Source organism: Ammospiza nelsoni, chromosome 11 (assembly GCF_027579445.1).
Source record: "Ammospiza nelsoni isolate bAmmNel1 chromosome 11, bAmmNel1.pri, whole genome shotgun sequence".
In the NCBI taxonomy this organism is placed as follows: Eukaryota; Metazoa; Chordata; class Aves; order Passeriformes; family Passerellidae; genus Ammospiza; species Ammospiza nelsoni.
The window spans coordinates 11701029-11727260 of NC_080643.1; the positions used below are offsets into that span (position 1 = coordinate 11701029).

The following is a 26232-nucleotide window of genomic DNA, read 5'->3' on the forward strand; positions in this document are numbered from 1 at the left end:
GCCAGGGGGCGCCCGTGGCGCGCCGGAGGGGCGGTGCCGGCGGGGGCGAGGTGGGGAGGCCCCGCCCCCAGCCCCGCCCCCAGCCCCGCCCCGATCGCCGCAGCCTCACCTTGGCAACGACAACAAACAATGGCGGGCAGGAGCCAGCTCCCTCCCCAGCATCCCCGCAGCAGCCCCCGGTGAGGCTGTTTGTGACGGGCTGTTTGTGAGAACCGCCCGGACCTGCGGGGCAGCGGGCACCTCGCGCTGCAGCGATCTGCAGGTTTCATTGTGCCCGGGCTGAAGGATCTGCGGGTTTCATTGTGCCTTCCCGCCGCCTGCCAGGCTCTGGGCATGCAGTGCCTCTGCTGGGGTCACTTCAGGAGGTGGTTTGTCCCCGGGGTGAAGGACGGAATGTAAGGGAAAGGCTGTGCTGTGATGCAGTGCCCGGGTGCCACGGGACTGCTGTGGGATTTAGTGCCCATCTCTCTGATAAGTGCTGTTGCATTTTTCCTTCTGTCCCTTTAAGGTCTGCCAAATGTGGTGCCAGGACCCAGCTGAGAACAGTACAGTTCTGTGGTCCATCCATCCTCAGTGGCAATGAAGTCTGGCAAGGAATTGTCACTAGCCACTCTGCACAATAAGGGAGTTGCTGTCTTCACACGGAGCAACTCCTCTTTCTCAGCTTGTTTTTGGAAAGGGAAGCACATGCTGGTGTCTCTACGTAGGAGCCTGTTGTTCACAGAGAGTTTAAACCTGCATTTTAGAGCTTCAGTTTTGCAGGATCTGCCACACACAGCAGGAATTGAGGATCCCACTGACAGCAAACAAGAGGGGTCATTTACAGATTGTCTTGCTCCCTCCAAGAGCCCTGAGTTCAAGCAGTGCGATAATGCAGATTTCTCACCATGTTACTAAATTTTTTAATCCACTGGCAGAGACCTTCCTGGATTCTGTTCTGTGAAGTGTCAGCTGGGATTTCCATTTCTCCAGCAAAGGCACCCCTGAGCCCCTGCCTGGCTGGACCAAAACCTCTGACCCAAGCCCAGCTGTTCATGGGCCCTGGCATGTGTGGATGTGGTGGTCAGCAGTGGCCCCTTCCCAAGAGACAGCCTCATCATGCCCTGCCAGATGGATGGTGGTGATTCCTTCCCATCAGTGGTCTCCAAAGAGAGGGAGCATTAACCCCTTGTGAACAGCATTGGTCTGCAGCACTGTATGCAGTCACTTTCCTGAGAAGAAAAACATTAATGAACAAGGAAAAAAGAAATGTGAGGATCTTTTGATCATTGGTTCTTATTTATTTCTCTGAAGGCCTTGGGCTACCCACACAAAGCTCTCCTGCCTGCCTGCTAAGAAATGTTTGATAAAACATTGTGTTGTTTGTCCCTGAGTCAGTGAACTGATCCACTCCAACAGAAAGGATGGCAGCCAGTGGCTCACTTAACCCCACACAGGCCACCCAGAAAGCAGCTGAAAGACAGCCTTAGCCCCCAGAAGGCCAGCCTCAGCTCTGATGTTGGTGTCTGAAGCAACTGGGCAGAGCAGATGTTCCTCAGGCTGGCATTGTGCTGGGATAGGTGGGATAATGCATCTTCTGTAGCTTCACTGCTCACGGGTTGGTTGAGAAGTTCACTGAAGAAGACAAACCCAGAGAGATCCTAAACAAAGTAAGAGGTGCTGATTTCTATTTGCCAGAAATTTAGGCAGTGACATGGAGCCAGCCCTGAGTGCTGGAACAGAATAACTGGAGAGCTGTAACACCCACTTACAAGCATTTCAGTTCAGGATCATGCTTTGCGAGGCATACCTTCAATTTGGTGGCTCAGAGATTTGCAAACACTGAGTCATAACTCCCTGGGGTCAGAAATGCAGCTGCTGAGATACCAGGCATTGAAAAGTGTTGTCCAAGATAAAAGCAAAGCAAACCTCACTGCCCACACACCCTTATCCTTCAAGGCTGAGTATCTTTGTCACAGTCTCTGAAAACATGTACTCAAAATTATTCCAGCTTCTTGTGGTTACCATTGATACAGGATTTGCTTCTCCTTTTAGAGCAGACAAGAGGGCATTGCAAAAATCTGTCACTTGAAAAGAGCTGAAGCAGATAGATCTGAAGCTAATATGCAGCACCCTTTGTCTTGCCTGGTGTTTGAGGTGGGAATCCTGCTGTGGGACATGTCTGTGTCCTTCCCATGGAGGGTCCCAGAGGAACTTCCCAGGCCTTTGCAGATAGCCCCTGTCTCTGGGGATGCAGGATGGACCTGCAGACCCAGAGAATGCTGCATTGCAGCCACAGAGAGCTTCTTTGGGACATCTTTGGGCACTGACTCACTGCTAAGGAAGAATCAACATGCAAGTCACCTGTCCCACTCACAGAGGTCATGTGGCTCCAGGCTCCTGTCCCATGACACATTCTGAGAGCAACAACTGCATGACATGGTCACCTTTGTCACAAAATGCTGGATGCAGAGCTCACGTGGCTGGTCCACCCCATCGCACAGCACCCGTGCAGTGGCACCTGCAAAGTGTTCCAGGCCCTGCCAGCCACTGGCCTGTCCTGCCTGCCCTCATGGCTTAAAAGCCACTAATGGCACGAGCTGAGAGCTCTCAGGGTCACCAGAACTTCACTGTGAAGGCTTCAGTGCTTGGTAAGTGAAGTTCATGGAACCTGCTGCTTTGGTTACACACTCCTCATTCAAAACCTTGATCCCTGAAGCAAGGCCAGCTCTGCAAAAGCCTGTGCAGTTCTGTGCTGGCTGTTCACCTCTCTCTGTACCTATTTTTATACCATTCCTATGGTTTGAAAAACCTTTCAGAATGTGTTTAGCCTTTCAGAATGTGTTTAGAGGGACAAAATAACTGACTCACTCTGGCCTTAAGGAAGTTACTTCAGTCTCTGGATCATCTTCTCCAATTGAGTATGAGAACAATCATATGAAATTACCTGGCATACCTCCCAATGCAGCTGTAAAAAAATAATTATCTGGTATTTATGACTGACTGTAAAAGTGGGAAGGTGGTGGTGGTGTTGGAGAACCTCTGTAGATGGGGAGGCAGGGCAGCTGGGAGATCTGCAGGAGACTCAGGTGATTGTCACCATTTGTGTGACAGCCTCATGGGTTTATGGTTATAGATATTATGTGGATGCCTCTCTGGCCCCAAGCACAAAGTGTGGGCCATGGAAACATCCCATCCCCTGTGACTTTTCCATGGGCTTTGGTTTCCACCAGTCTAGGCCCAGATAACTCCAGCAAGCACAAAGCCACGTGGTGCCCACCTTACACCATGACCAGCAGCACGGGCTTGTTTCTCCCTGCCTGTCTTGCCAGGGCCAACATGGATGCTTGTGTAAGGACATCCCCTGTGCTCAGCATGTTGTCCACAGCCTCTGCAGGAGGCTGACTCAAGGCAGAGCAGGTGTTTGGACCTTCTCATCTCAGGGAGTGAGCTGGCAGCCAAGGGAAGGTGCCAGCATTGCCACCTCCCAGTATCAGAGATGACAACCCTGCAGTGGTTTTGTGGCTGTTGCTATTGAACAGGGGGTAGCTGTCAAAAGAGTCCAGAGCCATTTCTTTTATGTGTCTCTTGTGTCTGGTGTGAGGGGACTTGGCACAATCAGGCTTTGCATCACTGCGGGTCAGCCCCACCCTCCCTGCAGGGCTCAGGTTTCACTGGCTGCATTTAGACCCTGTACCAGTGCTTTAAGATGTTCATCCTCCTGCAGATGCATTTGCTGGGTGTGCACAGACATAATCCCTGCACTGTGTTCAGTGTCCTCTGCACCACAGACTGGAGATCTGCCATGAGATAAAGTGACTGCAGTTGCTTCCTGTAGTTGGTATCTGGTGATCAAGGCTTGTCCAGAGCTACCTTTTTGTTTTCATATGATGCTGCTCTATGACTTGGCAACTATCAGAGGATTGCAAAGGTGAAAGCATTAGCAGATTACCAGAACAGTGTTTGTACTGCAGACAGGGATTAGGGGACAGGGCAGGCTGTACTCTGGCCTGGGTCTGTGCTCTTGCCAGTGGAAATACATAGATGGTCCTGCAATAGCAGATTTCTAATGAACAAAATGCCAGCAGAAGCAGGGGGAATCTGCTTTAGACAAGATAAATCAAAGCATGACAAAGCTTGAAGTATCAAGACAACATTTTGTGCATTTACTGCATTTTAGTTCCCTTTTTTAATTTCAGTATGTTAGAACATTATGATGATAATATGAGGAAGCTGGTCTGGAAGGCCAAAAGTGACAAGGGACAGCATTGCACAGCCAGATGAGAGAAGACAGCTATGCACAGGAAACTCTGGGCAGCCAGTTTTCACTGAGGCACAGCCACCAGAGGCTGGTGCTACATCTTTCTGGGCACAGAGGGAAAGAAAGGCTATTCCTAGCCATGAGGAGGAGGGGCTGAAGAGCTGAATTATGCTGAACAAGTATCAGGGGAATAAGGGGACCCTCCCCAAGCTTTTAATGTCACAGATGGCCAGAGGTGGGGCAGCTGTGTGTCCACAGAAGAGGGTGAATACCTTGTGGGGAATCTCAGATGCTCTCAGCTCATGGCAGGGATCTGTAGTGCCACAGCTGAGGTGATGTCCTCCCTGGGCCTCTCTGCAGGTGTTTTTGTGCCACTGTTCACTCCATCATCTCAGAAATGAGAAGGGAAAAGGAGGGGCTCTTTTGGTCCAAGGACAAAAGCACAGAGCTGGTGTAAGACATATAATGTTTGATTGTCTCTAATTGGATCAGGAAGGTTAGCAAATAGAGATTAGGTGACACAAAAGGAAGAAAATCAAAGCAGGAGACATTCTCACTTCCTGGTTTAGAGGAATGAGTGCATGAAATACGTTGAGGTTTCTGCACCAGTAAATACCTAAAGATCTCTTACTGTAACCTCAGAGATCCACTCAGCTGTGTGAATGCCCCTCAAGGATAGAGAATGGATTTCTTCAGAGCAGTGTTAGTGATTGGGAACGATTGGCATTTGGGTTCAAACTGATGTTTTATGGGTTTTCATTGGGGTTTGACATTTTTTAGTTTCCTTCACAGGCTGCTAAACCTCATTGTGGAGGGCTGCCCACTGCAGCACACTTTGCTGTCCCCAGGGCAGGTGTTTATGGGGAGAGGGGGCATGTTGAGAGCCATAGCTCAATACTTCCATTTGCCACTCCATCCTCCTGCTTTCACTCTGCCACTCTGAATGGAGCTCCCATCCTGGATAGCAGGGACCTGTCTGCTGCCCCTGGTCCTCCCCAGGGCCAGGATCTGTATGTCCTTGGAGGCAAGCAGGATCCTGCCTCACCAGCTTAAGAAAATGCTGTGTTCCCACCGAGGATTGGAAAGCATCTGCTGGTCTTGTCAAGAGCAAGTGGCCCTGGAATTTTTTGTGAAGTTCTGCATTACAAAGGTCTGCAATAGATGGTGCCAGCAGGAGGAAATTTAACTCACAGTTTTTGTTTATTTTTCATATTGTGTAAAAAAAATTAAAAAGGAAACTAGTAGGAAGAGAGAGCTGAGGAACACCCACTATTTGCCATTAATGTCTGCCCATAGGAGCCCAGCACGTGGGTCTCCTGTTAAAGGCAATGCACTGGGACAAGCCAGTGCTCTGCTCCAGCAGCTGCTGATGTGCTGGAGGCTTTCCCTATTTTGTCCTGTCTCCATTTTGACTGATACCAGGTTTTTCTGCAGCTCTTTGCATCTAATGGGGCACCCTAAAAGCACTAATAAACTGTTGCTAAAATTTTCCTTCTCTGGAGTCTGGAGCATCACTCTTATGAGGAGAGACTGGGCTTGTGTAGTCTGGAGAAGACTGAGAGGGGATCTGTAATTCATACAAATATCTCAAAGATAGCCAAGAGGATGGTGCCAGACTCTTTTTGGTGGTGCTCAGCAACAGGATGAGGAGCAAAGGCCATAAATGAAAACTCAAGAAATTCCACCTCAACATGAGAAAGAATTTCTTTAGGTTGAGGGTGGCAGAGCCCTGGAACAGCTGCCCAGAGAGGGCGTGGAGTCTCAGGAGACATTCAGGTCCCACCTGGACGTGTTCCTGTGTCACCTGCTCTGGGTGACCCAGCCTTGGCAGGGGCTGGGCTGGGTCATCTCCAGAGGTCTCTTCCAACCCTAACAAGTCTGTCATTGTGTGATTTTCTTTTTAATATTGCTGGAATACTGCCTCTGTCCTTTAATATCTTTCATTAGCTTTAAAAATACTTTTTTTTTTTTTTTTCCCCCATGGGGGCTTTCCTGCGTTCATAAGCTAACAAAACCCACAGCAGCAGTCACATGACTTGGATGAGTAATAATGTTCAAGTAATTGCTGAGTAACAAAATGAACCTGCTGCCAACAGAGAGTAGGAAATACAGATTTCACTTGTACCAGCAGGATAGTTGTTATCCCATGGATTTAGGTCCAGACACTTCAGAGGCTCCCATTTCACTCCCTGCACTAATGCTCTTGGTGCTGACAACTGCCTGGTTAATCAATCTGAATGTATGAATTAATTCAACCGGCATCTTTTATCTTCTTTCCTGACAAGTGCTGGTGCCACTATCCCACTTTAGATTACAGCTGCGAGTAAAAATTTATAAATATTAAACATACTTATTCTAAAATGTTGCCTCTTTATTTTTAATAGCAATAACTAAGGTTTTTTTTTCACATAGGAATTTAACTGTAGAGCTCCGTGCTATTTCTTCAGTGCTATTTAGAAGACACCAAAGAACAGATTTGTGCCTGTGTGTTCTCATCATTTATGAAGGTTTCTTTGGCCCTTTCCACCTCCCCTCAGCCCAGGGCGCGGTGTTCATTGGAAGCCCGCGGGAGAGGCGGGTTCCTTCCCATTCCTCCCCTGTGTGCGGGCTCTGGTGGTACCACATTTTATTTTCCACAAACATTTATTTATTTTATTTCCCACCCGCACGGGGCCGGGCCCGCTGGGCCTCGGCGCCCTGAGATGGCGGGCGGGTCACGTGTGCGGCGCGCGGTGACGCCGTGCCCCGTGAGCGGAAGGTGTCGGTGAGGCGGAAGCGAGCGCGGGAGGCGGCGGGGCCCATTAAAGCCGACGAGGCGGGCGGGGGGCGCAGCGATCGGGCTCGGGCCGCGGCGGCAGCACCAGGTGAGCCCGGCGGCACCGCGCGCTGCCTGCGGGGACGGGCGGGCGGCCGAGCTGCGGACCGGGGGAGCCGCTCGCGGCCCCTCCCCGGCACCGGGGGGCCCGCGGCGGAGGCGGCGCTGTCTCGGTGCTCCCGGCCGGCTTTGCACCGGGGCCCGGCTCGTTTGCCCGCCCCGAGGCGGGCTCTGGCGGCCTAGCTCCCTGGAGCCGGGCCCGGCGCTGGCTCGGGACAGTGCAGGGGGGTCTCCCCAGGCCCTGCTCCTCCCCGAGGGCCTTTCCCAGGATGCGCGTTGGGCCCGGCCTTTGTGGAGCCCGCTCTGCGGAGCGGCCCGAGCGGTGCCGCCGGGCAGGGAGCGCTTTGTCTGGGGCCTCTGGAGCCGCTGTGGCTCCTCCCGAACCCTGAAAAGGCTTCGGGGTGGCCGGTGCGGGGGCGCTGGGTCGGGACGGTGAAACGCTGCTCGGGGTCGGTGGGAGCGCCTGTAACGTGAAGCGGCAGCCCCGGGAGCGATCGAACTGACCGGAGAGGCTGGCGGTTATTGCGAAAGGGGCTGTCGGTGTGTGTAAGGCCTGAGTCAGTGCTAGGAACTATTAAGAGTGGATGTTAGAAGTGCTTTTGTCTGTGAGTGTGTAATAAGGTAAATTAAGTGATAGATCATTATTAGTTTCCATATATGTAGAGACTAATAAATATGGAAATGCCTGGTGGTTGTACTTAAGACAATTGCACTCCCTGTAAATAGAGGGCTTATTTTGGTAGCAAAAATAGCAATCTTCATCTGAAGTTGGGTAGGTAACCTCAGCATCAAAATGTGTGTCTCACCTAGCACTTTAAGCCTTTTGTTCTCAAAGCTGGAAGTTTCAGCATTATCTCCTGGAAAACTCCAAATGTTTGCTGATAAGCAGAGCTGTTGTGGTCTGTATGAGGCTCTTATATGTAAACTGAGAACACATGACAGAATGCAGTCCCCTCCCAGCTGTAAGCAAGCTGTTCTTTGTTTGTCACTTGCCAGCATGGAGCCTTCAAAGCTTCCAGTACTTGTCACTGGCTGGCCAGCTCTGTCCTGTGCCTAACAGTCTGTGTATCCATGTGCGTGTTGGGTTTGGGGAAGTGGAGATTCTCTTTTTTTAGGGGAATGGTATATAAGTAGCTGTGCCAGTGTTTGGCTGGCTGTGACTTGAAGGCTGTGGTGGTACCATGGTGTGTGAGCAGTAGCTGCAGCCTGGCTATGGTTCCAGTAGAACCAGGCTGCTGGAGTCAGTGTACCCTGCTCTCTCAGGAGCTGAATTTGAGGTTAAAGTGGGTGGAGTAATTTGAATATTCCTTGTTAAATAATCAAGGCCTCGTTGCTGTACTTACTCAGGAAGAACAAGTATACTTTTCTTTCCCCCTCTCCCTTGTGACTCCCAACAGCTGACTGAACACATGACTTGCCCTCCATGCACTAATGAGTGGACCCACCATGCCTGCCTGGCCTGAGCCCTCAGAAGTAAAGCAGCTCTAATACTGATAACTTTCAAGCACTGCCTTGTTTGTTTGGGGTGTGTGTTTGTTTGTTTTGGATTTTTTCCTTACTCTTTGTGCTGTTATGTTAATACCCTGTGTCTGGTGTAGAAAAGCTGTTATGGGGCTAATCTGACCCCTCCATAAAGAAGACTTCTGAAATCTCATAGCAGTTTCCTGCTCTCCCAACCTGTAGTGTGAAGTATAACTGATAAGAAGGAAGGGAGTTGCTGTGTTTAATGTTCTTCTTCCCTGTGGTGTCCTGCAGTCGTCCCTGTCCTCAAACTCAAATACCCTGATAAGAGCTCAGCATGGAATCACAGAATATTCCGAGTTGGAAGGGGCACACAAGGATCACAGAAGTTCACACAAGAAGTTCAGTTCCTGGCCCTGTACAGGACACTCCCACATGTGCCTGAGAGTGCTCAAGTGCTCTTGAGCTCTGGCAGTCTTGGGGCCATGGCCACTTCCCTAGGGAGCCTGTTCCAGTGCTCAGCCACCTTTGGGTGAAGAACTTTTTCTTTGTATCCAGCTTAAACCTGCTTTGACAGAGCTTCACGCTGTTTCCTTGGTCCTGTTGCTGGTCACCAGAGTGAGGAGGTGGGGAACAGGACACCCTGAGTTGTACCTTCAGGGTGACAAGTTAAGAATTTAAATAACTGTGTTGCAGAGTCTGCAGTACAGGCATCCTGCCCCCCCTGTCAAAGCCAGGGAATCCAACTCTTTGAGTGGCACTGACATGTTAGAGCATTGATAAATCCTCTGCTGAAAGTGTAAAATGAACAAGCTCTGCTCTGAAGTGACCTGGGAAAGATATGACTTTGCTTAGTTTGCTGATCAAAATGAAAGCTTGTTGGCAGGAGGGTTAGCGGATTTATTTTCTGCAGCACCTTCTTAAAGCTCATGTTTTATGATACTTGTGTTGGAAGGTTGTGAGAATTACCTGTTGGAGCAAATCTCTGGCAAAGCTTGTCCTTGAGGAAACATTACAATTACCATCAAACCATCTGTGCAAAACTATAAATAGCTCTGTCTCTAACATGTATGGGATTTTGGTCTGACTTCTGTGTGAAAATGAGACTACTTTATGCAGAACTTAGCATTTGGCTGTAAACAAAATTAGCTGTGCTTGGTTAGGGTGTGTTTTTAAATGCTGCATTGTGAGAGAAAGTTTGCAGGTACCTGGCTCGAGAATAAGGGCTGCAGTAGGGCACTGAAGCTGGTGGATGATGTGGGCTCACAGGAATTTATTGTTGCATGTCCCTGCCTTCAGAATACAGCAGTTTTGTTAGTAACTGAAGTAAATTGAGTCTTTGTGAAATGACTACAGGACCCTCACCTTGCATGGTGCCAGTGTTTCCTTATGTCATCTGGGCTTCTCCTTGGCTGTGACCTGACCTGCTCTGAAGTCCCTGTCACTGGGCCCTGGTGCACCTAAGATTCCCTTGCAGGGCTTTAGAATAATTTAAAGATTGTTGCCTCTACAGAAGAGAGTCCAGCTAAGACCTTACCTAAATGCTGAGCTTGGTTGGGCACTGGCATGTGCTGCTTGTCTGGCAGCAGTCTTGCACCCTTCAGATGCTGAACTACTTCATTCTGCACAGCATTGTCTTGATAATTGCAATTTAATTGCCTCATGAGTTAGGGTTGAGTTGGCTTCCCTCTGCAGCTTCCTAAAATGATCTTATGTAGTTGCTGTGTAACAGTCTGCCTTCAGATATAGCTGTGACCAGAGATGGTGAGGATAAAAGTGTCTGTCTCTGCAGCATCAATCCAAACACGAGCTGTGCATCTCAAAACTGAATTAGATATAGATAATTAATTGCATGACAGTAGTTAATACACCGTGCTTATTTGTGCAGTGAGGGGCTCGATTAAAGGTCCCATTTCTCTTTAAATGCACCTTGAATAAAGCTCACAAATGAGCGTCCAAGGTCAGGAGTGCCCACGTGCTGCCCAGAAATAGCAGGCGCTGAAGGGATCCCCGTGTGTCACTTGTTCCCCTCTGGCTCCCGGTGTGCTTGTTGCTCTTGCTCTGTGCTGCTGGGGATGGGAGGGATGCAGCTCTGAGCCCAGCGTGCTGCTTGCTGCATTTTGTGCTGGCAGATCTGCCCTGGTGATGTCATCGCTGCTGCGAGGCTGCTCCTGCTCCTCCTCCCCGTGCCAGCAACCAGCGCTGGCTGTGGGGGAAGCTTTGTCAACGCTGCTGCTGCTCCCTCATGGCAGTGACCCTGGGAAGGGAAGCAGGCTCGTCAAGGCCACTCCAGTGTGTTGATTTGCAGCTTATCGCCAGTAGCCTTGACTTCTCTTGCCAGGAAACATGTTATTGAGGCCACAGCTGTCTTCACAGGGCGGTGAAGCTTCAGGGCAGGGTGCACTGCCTTTGAGATGGGATTGAAGTGTAAACCTGTGGCACAGATTCCTCTCTGTATGATTTAAAGGCACTTGATACAGTGAGTGATTTGCTCTTTCTTCTGCATAACCACTTAAAATGAAAATGTGAGGTGACTAATTGTGTCTAACTGTACTTGCACGAGTTTTAAGCAGAAATTGTTAAATGAAATTAAATGTAAATTAAAAAGCCCAGTGTTCTTTTGAGTCTGTCCTATATGCTGTCATTTTGGTCATTTGAGAGACAAGGTGGACAAAAGTGGAGGCCAGTAACTGGAGCTGCCTTCAGAGCCAGCCTGCCTGGAGTACCTGGGCCTTGGTTACTGGGCTGCCAGTTTATCTAACATGTCTGTGCTGAGCCCTTGAACTCTTTCCAGCTGGAAGTAGAATCCTCTTCAAAGTAACCTGTCTGGTGCTTGTCTCCCTCAAGTGGGCTGAGTCACTCGGCTCCCAGACATGGATAATGATATCTGGAGTCCAAACTGGCACAGTGGTGGCATTGTCTCGAGCATGAGCAGTGAGAGGGTTTTAGCTGAGACATGCCCGGGCCTGAACCTTTCCCTTGCCTAACAAGATGCCATTTGCCCACAGAGTTCTCTTAACCTCTCCATGCAAGTGAGGTTTTCATTGGACCTTTGTGGAGCTTCATCAAGAGAATAGCTGAAGTAGTCAAGTATTGAGGCAGGATCTATGCAAGAGGTATGACGGTGTGAAGTATGAGTGTGAAACTGAATATCCACAATACAAATTCCTTGTTAGTCACTGACTCAGCTGTCATGGCAAGCTACCTGTTGCACTCCCATCCTGGTACTGAAATACTCGTCCTTCCTGCTCTGCAAACCACATTAGGATAGTATTGAGTGTGTGGAGGATCAAGAGTTCTGCTCACAGATCAAGGTGTAGTTCTTAGATTACAACCTGTCCCTAGAGAAAGCTTCCTCTCTAGAAGACTCATTACTGACAACAGGACCTCCTGGAAGGAGGAGTAATGCTTTTGCCATTAGTGTTGGTCTGCTGCTTCCCTACATCTGCTCATAGCATCTCCCATCAGTATCTTCTCTATCAAACTTCTTCTCCTGTAGGAAACACAATATTTACTCTCAGATCTGAGTATCAGGTGTAACTTGCAGCCTCTGGCAGACCTCCTAAGGGCTGTCATTTGACTTGGTCAAAGTCTCCCTTCAGTCTCTTGTTTCCTGCCCAGCCTCTAGGAACTCTGGCAGCCAGGAGTGGATAAACAAGGCTTGTTTACCACTGACAAGGTCTAAGATCTATGTTTTGCTTACCACTGCAAAAGTTATCTGTGTTTCTGAAACTGAAAGCAGGAATCTGTGAAAACTTAAACTGTAGTCAAAACTAGAATTAATCTGAGCACTTTAAAAATACTGTTAGATACGGTAAAAATCTAACAACTCAACTGTTTGTCAGTGGCCTGGCTAACTTAGAATATTTGGAATTGGACAGCCTTATCTTCTGGACACACAGATTAAAAAAGCCCAGCTGCCTTTGCCTGTGTTTGTTTTCTAGAAAGCAGTAAGGGAGTTGTCACTCAGGGTAGGGCCTGATGTGAGAACTGTGCCGGGCTCTTGATATTTGTGTCAGGGCTACTGAAACTGTTGGCTGGCTCCACTAGCTGGGTGCTGTGTGCCCAAAGGCCAGCGAACACCACTGCATAAACTGGGCTGGGTGAGCACTGTGGCTGTGTTCCAGTTAGCCCAAGGTTTGTTTTGCTGCTTGGAAAGCTGTCCACCAAGGAGGGCTGGTGGTGGAGGCATCATGGAAGCTGTGCTGGTGTAGCTGCAGCGCTGTGCGTGGGCAAGGCCCTTAGTCAAGACACATGGCTTGTTGCCTGGTGTCTCCCAGCAGCCAGCTATGTGCTCAACTCTCCTCCCACATCCTGAGATTGTCTCCCCCAGGGCAGAATAGGGGAAGTTAAGCTTGCTCTGATAAAGGGGGAGGGGTGTTAAAGCAAGCATACCTTTTCTTGTAACAGTTTTATCCTTGGGGGAGGTCTGCTGGGAACTACCTGAAATCCTGTAGGATTTAATAGGGGAACTGCCTCGTACTGGAAGGTAGGGGCACAGCAACACTGATTCTTGACGTGGTTTGAGCCTCCAAGAGAAGGTAGAAGATCTTGGGACACTTGCTATTGGTCTGTTAGGGTATGTGTGCCCAATCCTGAGAGGATATTTTGTGGTGTAAGGGCCATTTAGCTGCTGGAGGAATCAGTGGACCAAAACTTCATGACTGGAAACATCCAACTTTCAGTGAAGTTTCTGGGTTTGGCTTTCTTCCTAAGATGTCTTCCTATAAGCAGAAGACTTCTGCTTCGGCAGCCCTGGCTTGCTTTCTGGGAATCCTGGTCTTGTTAGTGTGTAGCATTAGCTTCAAAAGGATCTTTGTGGCCTCTTCTCCTGCCACAGCTGCAGTCTCCCATACTGCTACCCTCTGTGGAAATGATGGGAGTCATCCTCACGTTGTTGAGAAGCAGAGTGTTCCACCTAGGGTGACTGCCCAGCATAGCTGCATCCCTGGGGACATCTTTTTCAGTCTCTTCCTTCCATTGCTTTGGCTCAGTGTCATTGTCACCTGGAAGGTCCTACATGTGCTCCTGTGATCTTAGGCTCAGCAGCAGCCTGGGTGTTGTACTGTTCCCATAGACAGCAAGAAATGTCCTCCAGACCTTTCCCATTGCTCCTAAGCACACTGTTGGTCTGCTTGAACATGGACAAACATATGCTGTGGTACTGTAAGCAAATGTGTTTTCATGCTTGTTCTGCTCCCACTTGCAAACCATGTGGTCAGATCAGCATGATGCCTCCTCACGAGAAGGTGGCTGTTGTGATGTCTAAACCAGCAGAAATCAGAGATCAGTTTTTGGCATTAGGAATGGGACTTTGGACTTCCCTAGGGTAGAGTCACAATTAATTATGGCAGCTTTACAGTCAAGAACTTGTTCAGATCCACAGCTAGTATTTAAACATTGTGCAGTGTAGACCAACTCTCATCTGGAGAAATGCCAGGAGGTGTAACAGGCCTCAATCAGTGAGGCTTGGACTGAAGAGCTTGACTTTGAGAACTTGGGCTTTGAGCCTAACTGATCCTATGCATCAGTGCCTCTCAGGAATGCTGCACTCTCCAAATCTCAGCCCTGAGGGAGCCACAGCTGAGCTGAGACCTCAGGCAGGGCAGGCCCCTTGTCTTGTGCAAGTCCTGCAGTGTCAGTGCAGACATGGCTCCTACCATGGCATTGCTTCTGCCTTCCCTGTGCTGTCTGCACTCTGGCAGGCTGGATGTTGGCATGTCTCCTTCTGGTGAGCTCTGAGTCCTTGCCCACAAAGGGATGTGTGATAGAGCCTTCAGCTGAGGATTGAGGGGATGTCTGAGACAAACTAAAACCTTAGTACCACTGACAGGAGTGTCTAACCCAGTCCTGGCTCTGGAGCATCCTTGATCACACCAGGAATCTGTTATGCTCAAAACTGTTCCAAAGTTTGTTTCCCAGCTGGGTTTTCTGCCTGTTTGTCCAGCTGCATGTTGCCCCACCATTCTCTTCCTTTAGCACTGAACTGTCTTCAGAGCATGTTACCCATGAGCAGGACCCAGCAGAGTATTTATGCAGGCCTGGTGTCAGCTCCCTCTGGGAGCTTCTTCAGACCATGTCATTTGGCTTTTAGCACTGTGTCACACTGGTTTGGTGCCTGTGCTGAAGCAGACAGTGAACACAGCTTGAAGCCATGTGGCTGAGCTGCTATTGCTGGTTCCTAAGCTTCACTCAGTTCTAGAGCAGCTGCTCCAGCACTGGAGGTTGCAACTCTGCCCTCAAAAGGAGGTGGAAACTTACTGCAGACAGATGTGGTCTAAAAAGCTAATTCCTCTGGGATACTGAACCGTGTTCTCAGATTCAGTTTTGATCTGAGCCATGTCAGTGTGCTAGCAGGCATCTAAAGCCCCAGGCTGTTCTTCAGGAAGGTGAAGCTTTTGGTATAGGACTCTCAGATGGGGGTGGGATGTACTGGACAGTGTGTTTACACCTGACAGCTTGCAATATAATGTTCTACACAAGGTATCAAAAATTAAGTTGTAGCTGAGGCTTTCAGCTCCACGAACAGAGGTAGTTTCTGCCTCACAGGGCTGTCTGGGAAAGGTACCAACTGGACAGAAGCCTGCTCTTGGTGGAGCAGCTCAGCTGCCTGCTGAGCTGCTCCTCTTGAGGAGGGAATGAGGAGCTGTGCTTGAGCTCTTGGCTGGGTACCAGCAGGAGGGAATATATTGGTTAGAGCAGCAACATAAACGTGTTGGGAAGAAGGAGGTGGAAATCAGTTTTTAGATGCTACTGTGGAACAGCAGCTAGAGTGTATCCTTCAGTGAAGCTGTCACAAGAATTTCTTGCCAGGTACTTTTGGTGTGGGCTCTGCTTGAACTGACTGCTGCTCCATGGTGCATCTGAGGCCTGAAGGCACCTCTGATTGTATGGACTGTAGAGCCCATTGCCTCAAAACCAGCCTATTTACAGGGAGCAGTTCTTGCAAGTTGTCAGCCCAAATTACAAGATGTTCCTGGTTTCCTTTTTAGACACAGCACGTGTCCCCATGAAATGTGAGGCTTTTCTCTATGGTATTTTCCAGTGAGCTGGGGAAGCTGAGCTCCTGATTGTCCTGTCATGGGGGTGGGAGAGTGCTGTCCTGCCTGTGCAGCCTTTGTCAGTGCAAGACTCAGCCTGCTGTCATAACTCCCTGTGCCTCTGTAGTAGTGCTCCCTGTGGGGATGCTGGATACATGTTCCACCTGTAGAGCACCTGGGTTTGGTAAGGAAAATATGCAGGCTCTGTAGCAGTCAAAAACATCAAAGGCAGCCATATTTCTAGTTTATTCCTTGGTGGCAGCTTGGCGTCCCTTAAGCCATGTTGATAGGAAGTTAATAGCCCCTGCTGATTGTCTCCTGACTACTGCTGTGCTTCTGCCCAGCTGAAAAGACAGGGCTTGTGTCACTCTTGGGAGAATGCAAGTGATGTGTTTAATGTTGGTATCTGTTGGTCTCCGTTTTGTGTTGAACTGTTCGGGCAGTCACTTGTAGCTTTGTATTGGTTGATGCCTTATTAGCAACATCTATCTGACCAGCCAGTGGGACCAAGCTGCTGTTAAATTGTAACTGGTAAAGCTTCTTCTGCCCCATCTGGGACTCTGCTGCAGGTGGGGTTTGAGGCTTCAATACAAAGGGTGTCCGAGCTGCTTGGACACTCTGCAACCAGGAACTGTGACTCTGGTCAATGAGTGGCAATAATAGGCTATGGCCTTCCTCAGGATGAAGCCTTGCTCTTTCAGAGTAGCAGAAAAATTGGAGCAAATTCATGTATCTACTGAAAAGTTTAGCTAAAGCATGGCAAGGTGCAGTGTGACCATGGGGCAAGTGGTATGTGCTAGGCTGTTTGGTGTGCTTGGGCCTCTAAAAACAGGATAAACATTCAGTGACCATCTCATTTCAGTGGCTGAACATATAAGCAGACATAAGCCCTTGAGATGCCAAATGTGCTAGGGAACTTGATACTTTGGAGAGGGAACTGGTTCAGTCTGACTGAGCTGGTCCTGAATAATATTTCTAGCTTCAGTTTCCTTGAAGAAATGCTGAACCCAGTGAGGGAGGGAATAAAAATAGCTCTCTGTAGTACAGAGACATCCATGCAAGAGAACAGTGAGTAGAGGTGCTGTTTCTGTGTCAGAAGTGCACTTTGGCTGCATTTTGGGACACTCTTCAGGACAGAAGGTTCTTCCAGAGCACAAGGGTAGCTCTTGTCTGGTCACTGTGGTGAGCATGCTGCTGTGTGTGGTGGCCCCTAATGGACACCTGATCTGTCCACATCAGCTTGTTCATAGTTGGGTGTTTTTGCTAAAGGTCCTGTGGTATAGCAGGAAAGTGGAAGCTCTGCTTATCAGCCATGGCACCCAGAACAGAGCTGCAGTGCTTCATGTTCAAATACACCTTTTTGTGGGATACCTGCTGGGACAGGGAGCAAAACTAGGCATCCATAATTCTGAGTCTAGCTGTGCTCAATGCCTGCTGCCCTACCACTCTGTGCCTGGTTGGTGTGATGTTAAATATCCCTGGCAGAGGACACAAGGCAAGATGTGCTGTCCAGCATCCTCACCTCAGCACTGAGCTGGTTGCTGAGAAGCTGCAGGTGGCAGGCTGATAGCTGCAGTAACAGGGAACTCCTGGTCAAACATTCCAGCCTGTATAGACATGTTAGGATTGTATTCCAACTGTTCAATAGCAAAGCTGAAACAGTAAAGACTGCTCAAAACTGCTATGGGTATGCTGCTGCTTAGGGAGCCTTGTCTTCCAAGGAGGTGAGATTCCCCTAGGGCTGGATGTTCTCACACTGAAACTGTCCATGAGCCATTTAGATTATTCCTTTTGCAAGGCCTGCTTCTGTTAAAGCATAGCTGATCTGAGGTCTGGTGAGCCATCAATGCAAACTGCTTCTGTTCCTGCTTGTACCAACCCAATTAATATTAAAATGCCTACATTGTGACTTGACACGTGAACATCTCTAAGGAATTTGTAACCCTCCATTTCTGCTTTGAGTTAAAGCAGCTGTCTTAATATAGCAAGGGAAAGGACAGTTGTAATGTGCTCTGAAGCAACAAGGGAAACCTAATTAGACTTGGCATAGGCTTTATTTGCTCTTGCATCTGAGCTGTAGAGCTATGAAGCTTCATAGGATGGGTTTTGACTTTTCCTTTCAGATTAGCTGAACCAGTGATGCTTGCAGCAATTTTCCCTTGCTAGTGCTGCAGGTGTTAAAGATATAACAGTATTGTGGGCAGAGTGTGCTATACCAGCTTCATTTCTTGAGGGTCAGCATATCATTAATGGCTTGTTTGCTTAGAGGACAGGCATTAAAAATGGAGTGGAAGGTTTCCTCTCCTGTATTAGAGACAGCTGTGTCATTTCTTTGGCACTGTTAAGCCAGGAGGAGGAATGATTGTGGTGATCAGCCCTTGGCTGATGAGGAGTGTCTGGTGGCTCCTGGGTGTGCTGCTCCAGGCTGTATTCTGAGCAGTCATGCAGATGACCTCGCTCAAAAAGATTTCATGTAGTGTGAAACAGAGCTGAGTCTTGGATCAAATCTTAGCAAACAAGTTTTTCTTTGTGATACCTCTGAAAAAGGAAGTGTTTGTTCAGAAGTGCTGCTGGGACTGGACAGAAGCCCCATGTGAGCTCTCACACTGCCATCTGAAGGGTGTGTGCCTCAGCAGGCTGCTGCTCTGGAGTCATTGTGTCAAATACCATAAGGCAAGACAAGCTGCATTCTATGGTGCAAAATACTCTTAGTGCTGAGTCAGTGGGACCCCAGCCTATCTCAGCTCAATCATTTTCTACAGGACCTGAGGATGTTTCCTTGTTGTACTGGGCAAGGAGTAACTCTAAAGTGTAGGTCTGTTTCTACCTGCATTAGAAGATTGTTAAAGAGGGCTTGGCCCATCAGCTGACAAGGACTACTTCAAGGCAGCATCCCCCAAGGCTGGTAGAACAGGGGTGTGAGACTGGGCAGTGTCCATGCTGCTCCTGGCAAGGCTGCACTTCCTCACTGTCCCATGGCCCACACTAAGTACAAAGCTACAGCGGCTCTTCCTGTGCTGTGGCTCACATCCTTTGCATCACCTGGGATGGGAGCTGAGTGTCTCACCTGCCTGGTGTTGATGGGGCAGGGACAGCCCTTCACCCTGCTGGGTAACTTGTCAGCTCTGACAAGAAGGCAGTGGCAGCTCTGACTCAGCCTGACTTCCTATGTCTGCAGGTGGCTGCTCAGCTGAGTTACTGCTAAGGTAATGAATCCTGACAGAGCAGTTTTCCCTCCCCTCAGAGTGGAACTTCAGGCTATGTTGAACTTGGGAGATAAGCATGCAGTGTGATTTAGTGTTGCAATTTAGGGCTCTGCAAATCCCTCCTAAGCACGAGAACTAATGCCAGCTTGTCCAAAGCTGCTTCAAATACCAGGAGGCAGTGAGCTGCAGCAGCAAGTGATACTGGAAACACTGAGGAAAATAGAAGCAGTTCCCAGAAGCATGCTGGGTTCTGGCACAGCCACTTCTGGGTGAGTTATTTTCCTCTGTCCTCAGGAAATCAGGTGACTTGCACTGGGCCTGAACCTATGCAGATGTTTTTCATGACAGTTCAGTATACACAACTGTCTTAAGGCTGTTTTAAAGCTCTCTTCACTTGCTTCTTGCTCCATCTGGGCTGTTTGTGCTGCACAAGTCTCTGGCTTGACTGGCAGAAGTGTCACTTGTTATGTGCTTTGTGAGCACAGGAGGTGCAGGCTTGAAGGGGCTTCTGTGCTCTGTTCTGCCCATGGCTGTAGGGGAGACAGGCAGTGGTGTGAGCATCTGGGCAGGAGCAGAAGCAGAGCTCAGTGTTGATGCTGGTGACAACTTTCAGCTGGCTCTGTCTGGGTGAGCATAGCTGGGCTGTCAGCTGGATCAGGGGACAATGCAGCCCACTGGAAAAGAGGTGCTGACACTTGGAGAAACTGTCCTCCTCCACTTGCTCTCTGGCATCTGCTAGCACCCATCTAAGGGTGGCATCAGCCCTGTGGGTGACCTGTCACTGCTGCTCACTGCACAGCCCCTGGTGTTATCTCCTCAGCACTGAGTCCTCTTTAGGTGTATCTCAAGGATCTCATGAGGTTATACAGGAAAAAAACCCAGAAGGGCCAAAGCCCAACTAGAACCTAATCTGTCTACTGCTGTAAAAGATAATAAAATGTGTAAAGAGTGGTTTTGTACATCAGTAAAAAATGAGAGCTAAGAGACATCCCCATCCTTTATCAGATGTGGAGGGAAACATAGTGATAAAGGCTGAGGAAGAGGCTTGCTACATGACTTAGACACTCAAGACTCAGTGCCTTTGTGGGTGGGTACTGAGGGAGCTGCTGGAAGTGCTCCCTGAGCCCCTTTCAATCCAGCAGTTGTGGCTCCCTGGGGAGGTCCCAGTGCACTGGAAGTTAGCAAGTGAAATGTCCATCTACAAGAAGGGTCAGAATCAGAAGGAGGATCTGTGGAAGGCCTGTTAGTCTGACCCTGGTGCCAGAGAAGGTTATGGAGCAGATATCTTGAATGCCACCATGCAACATGTACAGGGCATGGGTGATCCTAGAGGCCTTTCCCAACCTGAACAACCCTGTGACTGTGAGGTGGGTGCAGTCCAAAGAGGTGTAGCTGTAGGTGCATCACTGCAGTGGTGCAGGGATGCTCCTTCAGCTTCTGCAGCATCCATTGACAGCAAAGCCTAAAGCTCTTCATGTCTTCTAACCCTCAAAGCTTGAGATTATTAAGATCTTTTGCAACTGGACTGCATCTAGTGAGAGGCTTTTACAGCTTGAAGCCTCCTGTAGTAGTGGGGTGAAATGGGTGTAATTATCTAGCACCTGAGGCTGTTGTGTATCCCAGGAAGCACATAAGGATCAAGCTGCTTGAACACCTAAATCCCTGTTGTAGAAGCAAAGGCCTCCTGAGCTGTGAAAGTCAGGAATAGCTCCTGAAGAGTAGGAGTTGTGTGCTGTAATGAATGTGGTATAGCAGGATGGGAATTTTAGGGTAGGCAAGTCCATCCATAAGGGCTTAATACCAAGGCCTGTTGTCAAGGATCTTTGGAGTCAGGTAGCACAGCTGCAGCCATCCTGTGGCCCCTCTTGCTGTACTGAACCTGCAGGGCTCCCTCAGGAAAGCCAAGTCCTTGTGTTGTGGAGCAGGTCAGTACCAAACAGGGTCTGTGATCTGATCCAGCACATAAGAGTGGCTGGCCCACCCCCTCCCCAGAGGTGTGGAGCAGGGCCTTAGGGTAGGAAGAGTGTGCTCAGCCACTGGACAGACCCTGTACCTGCTCTCACCATGCTAAAGAATATCCAGAAGTGTATTCTGACCTGCTCAGCTGATGAACTTGTCGCTGCCTCACTGGTCTGAGATCTGGGAGCAGATGAGTGTGGAACTCTGGAGCTCAGCTCTCTCTTTAACTGGATGCACCATTAGTGGCCAGTTTAGAGCCTCCTGCCTATGAAGTTTTGACAAACAAGTCATCATCTGATGGAGTAGATGGCCATCAGTGGGCTGAATGGTGAGGTTTGTCACTGTAACCTTATTACCCCAAAGCTGAGGTGGCAGTAGTCAGCTTCCTGTGCCCTCAGAGAAGCCACAGTCTGGCAGCAGTTTGCAATTCAGCTGCTCTGTGTGGCTGTTGCAGCTGTTTCAACCACAGCATGTCCTTGGGATTTGGTTCTTTCACAAAACACAGCTGCTGGAGAAAGCTTCCACTTCTTCAAGCTCATGATGGAAGAAATGCTTTTCTTTTTTTTTTTCCCTTATTTTTTTGCTGGGAAACTATGTGTAAGAATTATTAGCCTCTGTTGGGAGCTGGTATGATTTACTGCACTGCCTCAAGTCCAGGGAGATGGCCTGGGCTAGTATATCTCCCAGATGGCCTGGAAATGGGACCCAGAAGGGCCTTGGTACAGTAAGTGACAAGTGCTCAGCTCATCTCAGATTAAATTGCCACTGCTGAGGTGGCATGGCCCAGCCTGTGCAATGGGCAGACACCTGGGCAGTGCTGAGTGTAGCCTTGAACTGGAGTCTGGTTTCAGGAGTGCTGGGCCCTGCCTGTCCCTGGCTCCTTGCTGGGGGTCAGGTTTCCCAGCCTCCAAACTTGCTGCTTACTTTCCTGAGGAATGACATACTAATGGTTTGTGATGGGATTGTTCTTCCTTTCTAGTGTGAAAGATGACTTCTAGGAAGAAAGTGTTACTGAAAGTCATCATCCTTGGAGACTCTGGGTAAGTGGAAGAGCCTTTAAGATGCTAATCTGTATCTGGCTAGAGCAGTGCTCTTGACTAGTGGGAGCCTGGATGCACTGTAAGAAATGAGCAGTGCTGGGAGGAGAGATTTTACAGCCCATGACAGCTGTGCTACCTCAGGTCTAAGAACTCTTCACTGCCCTCCGTCTTGAATGTGTCCCCGCAGTATCTTGAGGTCCTGCCACAATATTAAATGGGGAAAATGTGGTGGGGCAGGCCACTGGAGTAGCAGAGTGGAATAACCTTCTGCAAGGAGGACATGTGCTGTTGGAATGAGTGTTTCATAAACAAAAATAAAAAAACCCCAAAACCACTAGTAAGCATTCTTAGGTGACTTCCTAAAACTCTGTCAGAGACATAGTCTGTACTGAGCCATCTGCTGTGCTCCTCAGGGCTGGCTGGAGCACTCCCCTTGGAGTGAAAGGCTTTGCTCTGTGCTCTCAGCAAGGAGCTGCTCTGCTGTCACAGGTTGCTGGCTGTGCAGGCTGTAACCTGATTCCCATGACATAAGGTTTATTTATACTGCTGTCCCCTGCAAGCTGTTATTCAGGGAGTGTTTCTCAGCCACACAGAGAGCATGTGAGCCTCTAAGCTTGCTCTCTGGGGAGGATTTCCACCTCTGGGTGCCTAGCAGATGTGTTTGTGAGCTGTTGCCATCTGAGATTGTCAGGTTTTCCACCTCCTCCTTCTGCAGAGGCTGAAGATTACTGTTTGTGATGGGTTTTTCTGAAGCACTTCATCTTCTAAAATTGCCTTCATGGTCATAAATTGATGTCTGTTCCTTACCAAGGGTCAGATTAGTGATGGGGAGGTGAGGTTTCTCAGGATGTAATCCTGTGTATCCTTGGGTAGCTAATGCTCTTACTCAGCTGGTGCCTCAGCATCTCTTGGTGTGCAAGCCCCCACTAGCAGAGGTGGGAGCTTTTTCCCTGGTTGAAAAGCCAGGAGGTTATGGGCAGTGAAGGGCACTGGAATGTTCTCTTCAGGGTGGCCAGCTCAAACACTGTTGTAGAAGCTGCCTACCAAGTCTGTCTTTTTTGTGTTCTGTGCAGGGTGGGAAAGACATCGCTCATGAACCAGTATGTGAACAAGAAATTCAGTAACCAGTACAAGGCTACGATAGGTGCAGACTTCCTGACAAAAGAGGTGATGGTGGATGACAGGCTAGTGACAATGCAGGTAAGGAGGGACTCTGCTGCATGGGCTGCCATCTCCCCACTTGTGTGGAAGCGTCTGCTCTGGGGTAGGGATCAGTGTGAGTCTTGTTTGCACTGAACTTCTGTTAGACATAAGTGCTTCTGGGCTGCTCTACAAATTTTTGCATGGGCTGAACAAGGGAATGCAAAGATTAATCTGGGTTTAGCTAACAGCAGTGTTGCTAGGCCCTGTTTAAAAAATTGGATTTGGTACTGTCAGTAAACTAGGTCTTGTTACAAAGATTCACTTCCCTAGTGTTCAAGAACTGGAAAAGACTCCCTAGGTCTACCATTCGTGTAACCCCAAGTCCTATGGGTGCAGTGTTAACCTGCCAGCCTGCTTATGTCTCTGGTATCTGCAGCTTTCATCTCTCCATGGTGAAACTGACTGCAAAGCAGCAAAAGCTGCAGCCATCAGAGGGGTGTTTGAACTCTGCTGCTATCCAGGTGCATGCAAGCACTGCAGACAGGTCACCTGCTGACCCTAATACCCAAGTCCTGCTTGTCCAGGACAAGGATATGTCCCTGGCTGAGGAACACAAAAAGGGTCAACTATCTTTAGAAGGTGTTTCTGGCTCCTGATGCTTAGTGCCTACAGAAATCCCCAAGCCTGCAGGTGCTGCTATCTGCCCAGCTGGAGACTATATATGCCTGGTGGGGAGTTTTGGAATGAATGCCCTAATTGCAGACTGACTGTGTCAGAGTAGAACTGGCTTATCTGCCCTGTCTTTTGCTCCAGATATGGGATACAGCAGGCCAAGAACGATTTCAGTCTCTGGGAGTTGCCTTCTACAGGGGAGCAGATTGCTGTGTGCTGGTGTTCGATGTCACGGCTCCCAACACGTTCAAAACCCTAGACAGCTGGAGGGATGAATTCCTCATTCAGGCCAGTCCAAGGGATCCTGAGAATTTTCCTTTTGTTGTGCTGGGAAACAAGATTGACCTAGAAAACAGACAAGTGAGTACTGGGACTTACTAACCTCCTCTTAAGACACTGCTGGAATGGGAGACCTTGGGGAAGCTCAGGAGGGTTACCTGAGAAACAGGAGTGGGAGGTGCCTGAGAGTGGCTCAGATGTTGTCTGCCACCAGAGAAGGGTTTCTCCTGCCTGGAGAGGTCAGGCCCCTGTGCACAGCATGCTCCTGCCCACTGGTGGAAGGATTGCAGCAGCTTCCTGGGGAGGGAGGTGCAAGGAGAGGAGCTGCTTCTCCTCCCCCAGATGTGCTGAGCAGCTCCTATAGGAGCAAGCCAGTGCTCTGTGGTCTCATTGCCCTCGGGCAGGGTCCTCCTTGTCCTGGAGCTGGGTCTGTCAGGTGATGGGAAGTGGTCTCCTGTGTTGTGTTTCAAGGCTATGGCTTTGATGAGGTCAGAGCTGCTCAGGTTGGATATGAGGGATCTCTGGCCTTGCCCTCCCTGCATAGCAGAAGGTAGTGATGCTGTTCTCTGTCCACCCAGGTCACCACAAAACGGGCACAAGCCTGGTGCTACAGTAAAAACAACATCCCCTACTTTGAAACCAGTGCCAAGGAGGCCATTAACGTGGAACAAGCTTTCCAGACGATTGCACGAAATGCACTTAAACAGGTAGGGAGGGGGCCAGTGTGCAGCCCTGCCCCAGTGCTGGGGCTCACCCCCACCTTGCCCAGCTCCCTGCATGCTGGGAGCTGTGTGCAGAGCATTAACTCCTCCTCCTCCTCTCCCACTAGGAAACCGAAGTGGAACTTTACAATGAATTCCCCGAACCCATCAAACTAGACAAGACTGACCGAGCGAAGGCTTCTGCAGAGAGCTGCAGCTGCTGAGGGGAGTGGGAGGGGGGTTGAGCACAGTCCTTCACAAACAAATATCACACTTAGGCCTTCAAACACACAGCCCCTCTTCTGTGTTTAAAATGAAATTACAAAAAAAAAAATTGCATCTCCAGCTGCCAAAATCCACCCATCTCTCATGAGCATCTGAGTCCTGCACTTCAGAGCTCAGGTCCCCACACCATCCACATCACACTTCATGGTAACAGACCTTTCTCTTAGTTTAAAATGGAAACTGTTATGTATGTTTGGAACTGAATCTAATTCCAGGTGTCCAATGGAGAGAAACTGTTTACAGGTAATCTGTGTAACAAGTTACATACATTTTTAACTGTCTTGTGTTTTCCCCTGTGAAGGCTGCAATTGGAAAGGCTGATTACCCATAGTTCATTGCAAGCTCAGCACTCAGACTAGGTTGAGTTTTGTATGTATCTCTGTTAATGCTTGTTACTTTTAACTAATCAGATCTTTTTACAGTATCCATGTATTATGTAATGCTTCTTTAGGAAAAATCTTATAGTACATGTTAATATATGCAACCAATTAAAAATGTATAAATTAGTGTAAAATTCCTGAATTACATGTTCAAGTACTGAAACACAGGTTGTGTAGAAAGTGAGGAGGACACTTGTGACCTGCGGCGTGCTAGCAACACAGAGTCCAGATAGAGGCAGTATTCTGTACAGTAGAGATGAACTATGTAAGCCTTCTTGTTTTGAGGCCAAAAAGGCTTCATCTTCTGGAAAAATCTGTCTGGCTTCCTTGTATCTAAATTCTCAGATTTGCATAACAGCATTGATATGCACACTGGATTATTGGATTTAAAATTAAATACAGCTATGAAATGACCTCATTTGTTCACCTCCCCTACTGCTTAACTCCTGACATCCTGGAGCGAGCATGAGGAGCCAGAGCTGAGGTGTGCCTGTGGCTCTTTGTGCTGTGGAAGGAGCTCCCACCTGGGCTGTGGTAGCTGTTTCCTGATGAATGACCTGGACTATGAATCTTCCCTTTCTTCTTACTGACTGCTAATCTGGATTTTTGGTATGGAAAAACTTGGCAATCTAGTCCCTTTCCTCTCTTCCTTTCTTCCTGGTATTTGTTCTTGCATTTGTAGCTTGCTTAAATGGAGCCCTTCTACCTGTTTTCCAGAGGTCTACATTCTAGTACGTAGGCTGAGCTCTTATGTAAAGAAACAAACATGATGCCAATAAACTTAACAAGAACAAACCTTCTTGTTTACTCCTGTTTCTGGCTCTTTTTTTCCTCCACTAACATGCTCTCTTTCCTCTGTCTAGTCACCATTCCAGCAAACCAATGCCTGCTAACTGAAGGACATTTGTGCTCCTTCCTTACTATAAAGTTTGTGCCTTCCAGTTTGGTTTT

The 26232-nt window shown here is 48.9% G+C and overlaps 1 protein-coding gene across 2 annotated transcripts; it reads left to right on the top strand.

The window, feature by feature from the left end:
- Positions 1 to 6975: 6975 nt before the first annotated feature.
- On the top strand, positions 6976 to 26076 carry RAB7A (RAB7A, member RAS oncogene family). 2 transcript variants are annotated; one of them, XM_059480009.1, is made up of 6 exons: positions 6976 to 7104; positions 21761 to 21821; positions 22895 to 23021; positions 23778 to 23996; positions 24494 to 24622; positions 24745 to 26076. In XM_059480009.1, the coding sequence occupies exons 2-6, from the start codon at positions 21769 to 21771 to the stop codon at positions 24838 to 24840; spliced, it is 624 nt and encodes a 207-aa protein (XP_059335992.1). In that variant the 5' UTR covers positions 6976 to 7104; positions 21761 to 21768; the 3' UTR covers positions 24841 to 26076. The 2 variants fall into 2 exon arrangements, with proteins under 2 accessions (XP_059335992.1, XP_059335993.1); XM_059480010.1 differs by lacking the exon at positions 6976 to 7104 and adding an exon at positions 11670 to 11692.
- The last annotated feature ends 156 nt before the right edge of the window (positions 26077 to 26232 follow it).

Bases quoted from the DNA above. Each gene is read 5' to 3' on its own strand.
- RAB7A (XM_059480009.1), top strand. From the start codon at position 21,769: ATGACTTCTAGGAAGAAAGTGTTACTGAAAGTCATCATCCTTGGAGAC. The intron at 23,022-23,777 runs GTAAGGAGGGAC...CTTTTGCTCCAG, and splicing joins ACAGGCTAGTGACAATGCAG to ATATGGGATACAGCAGGCCA. The intron at 24,623-24,744 runs GTAGGGAGGGGG...CTCTCCCACTAG, and splicing joins CACGAAATGCACTTAAACAG to GAAACCGAAGTGGAACTTTA.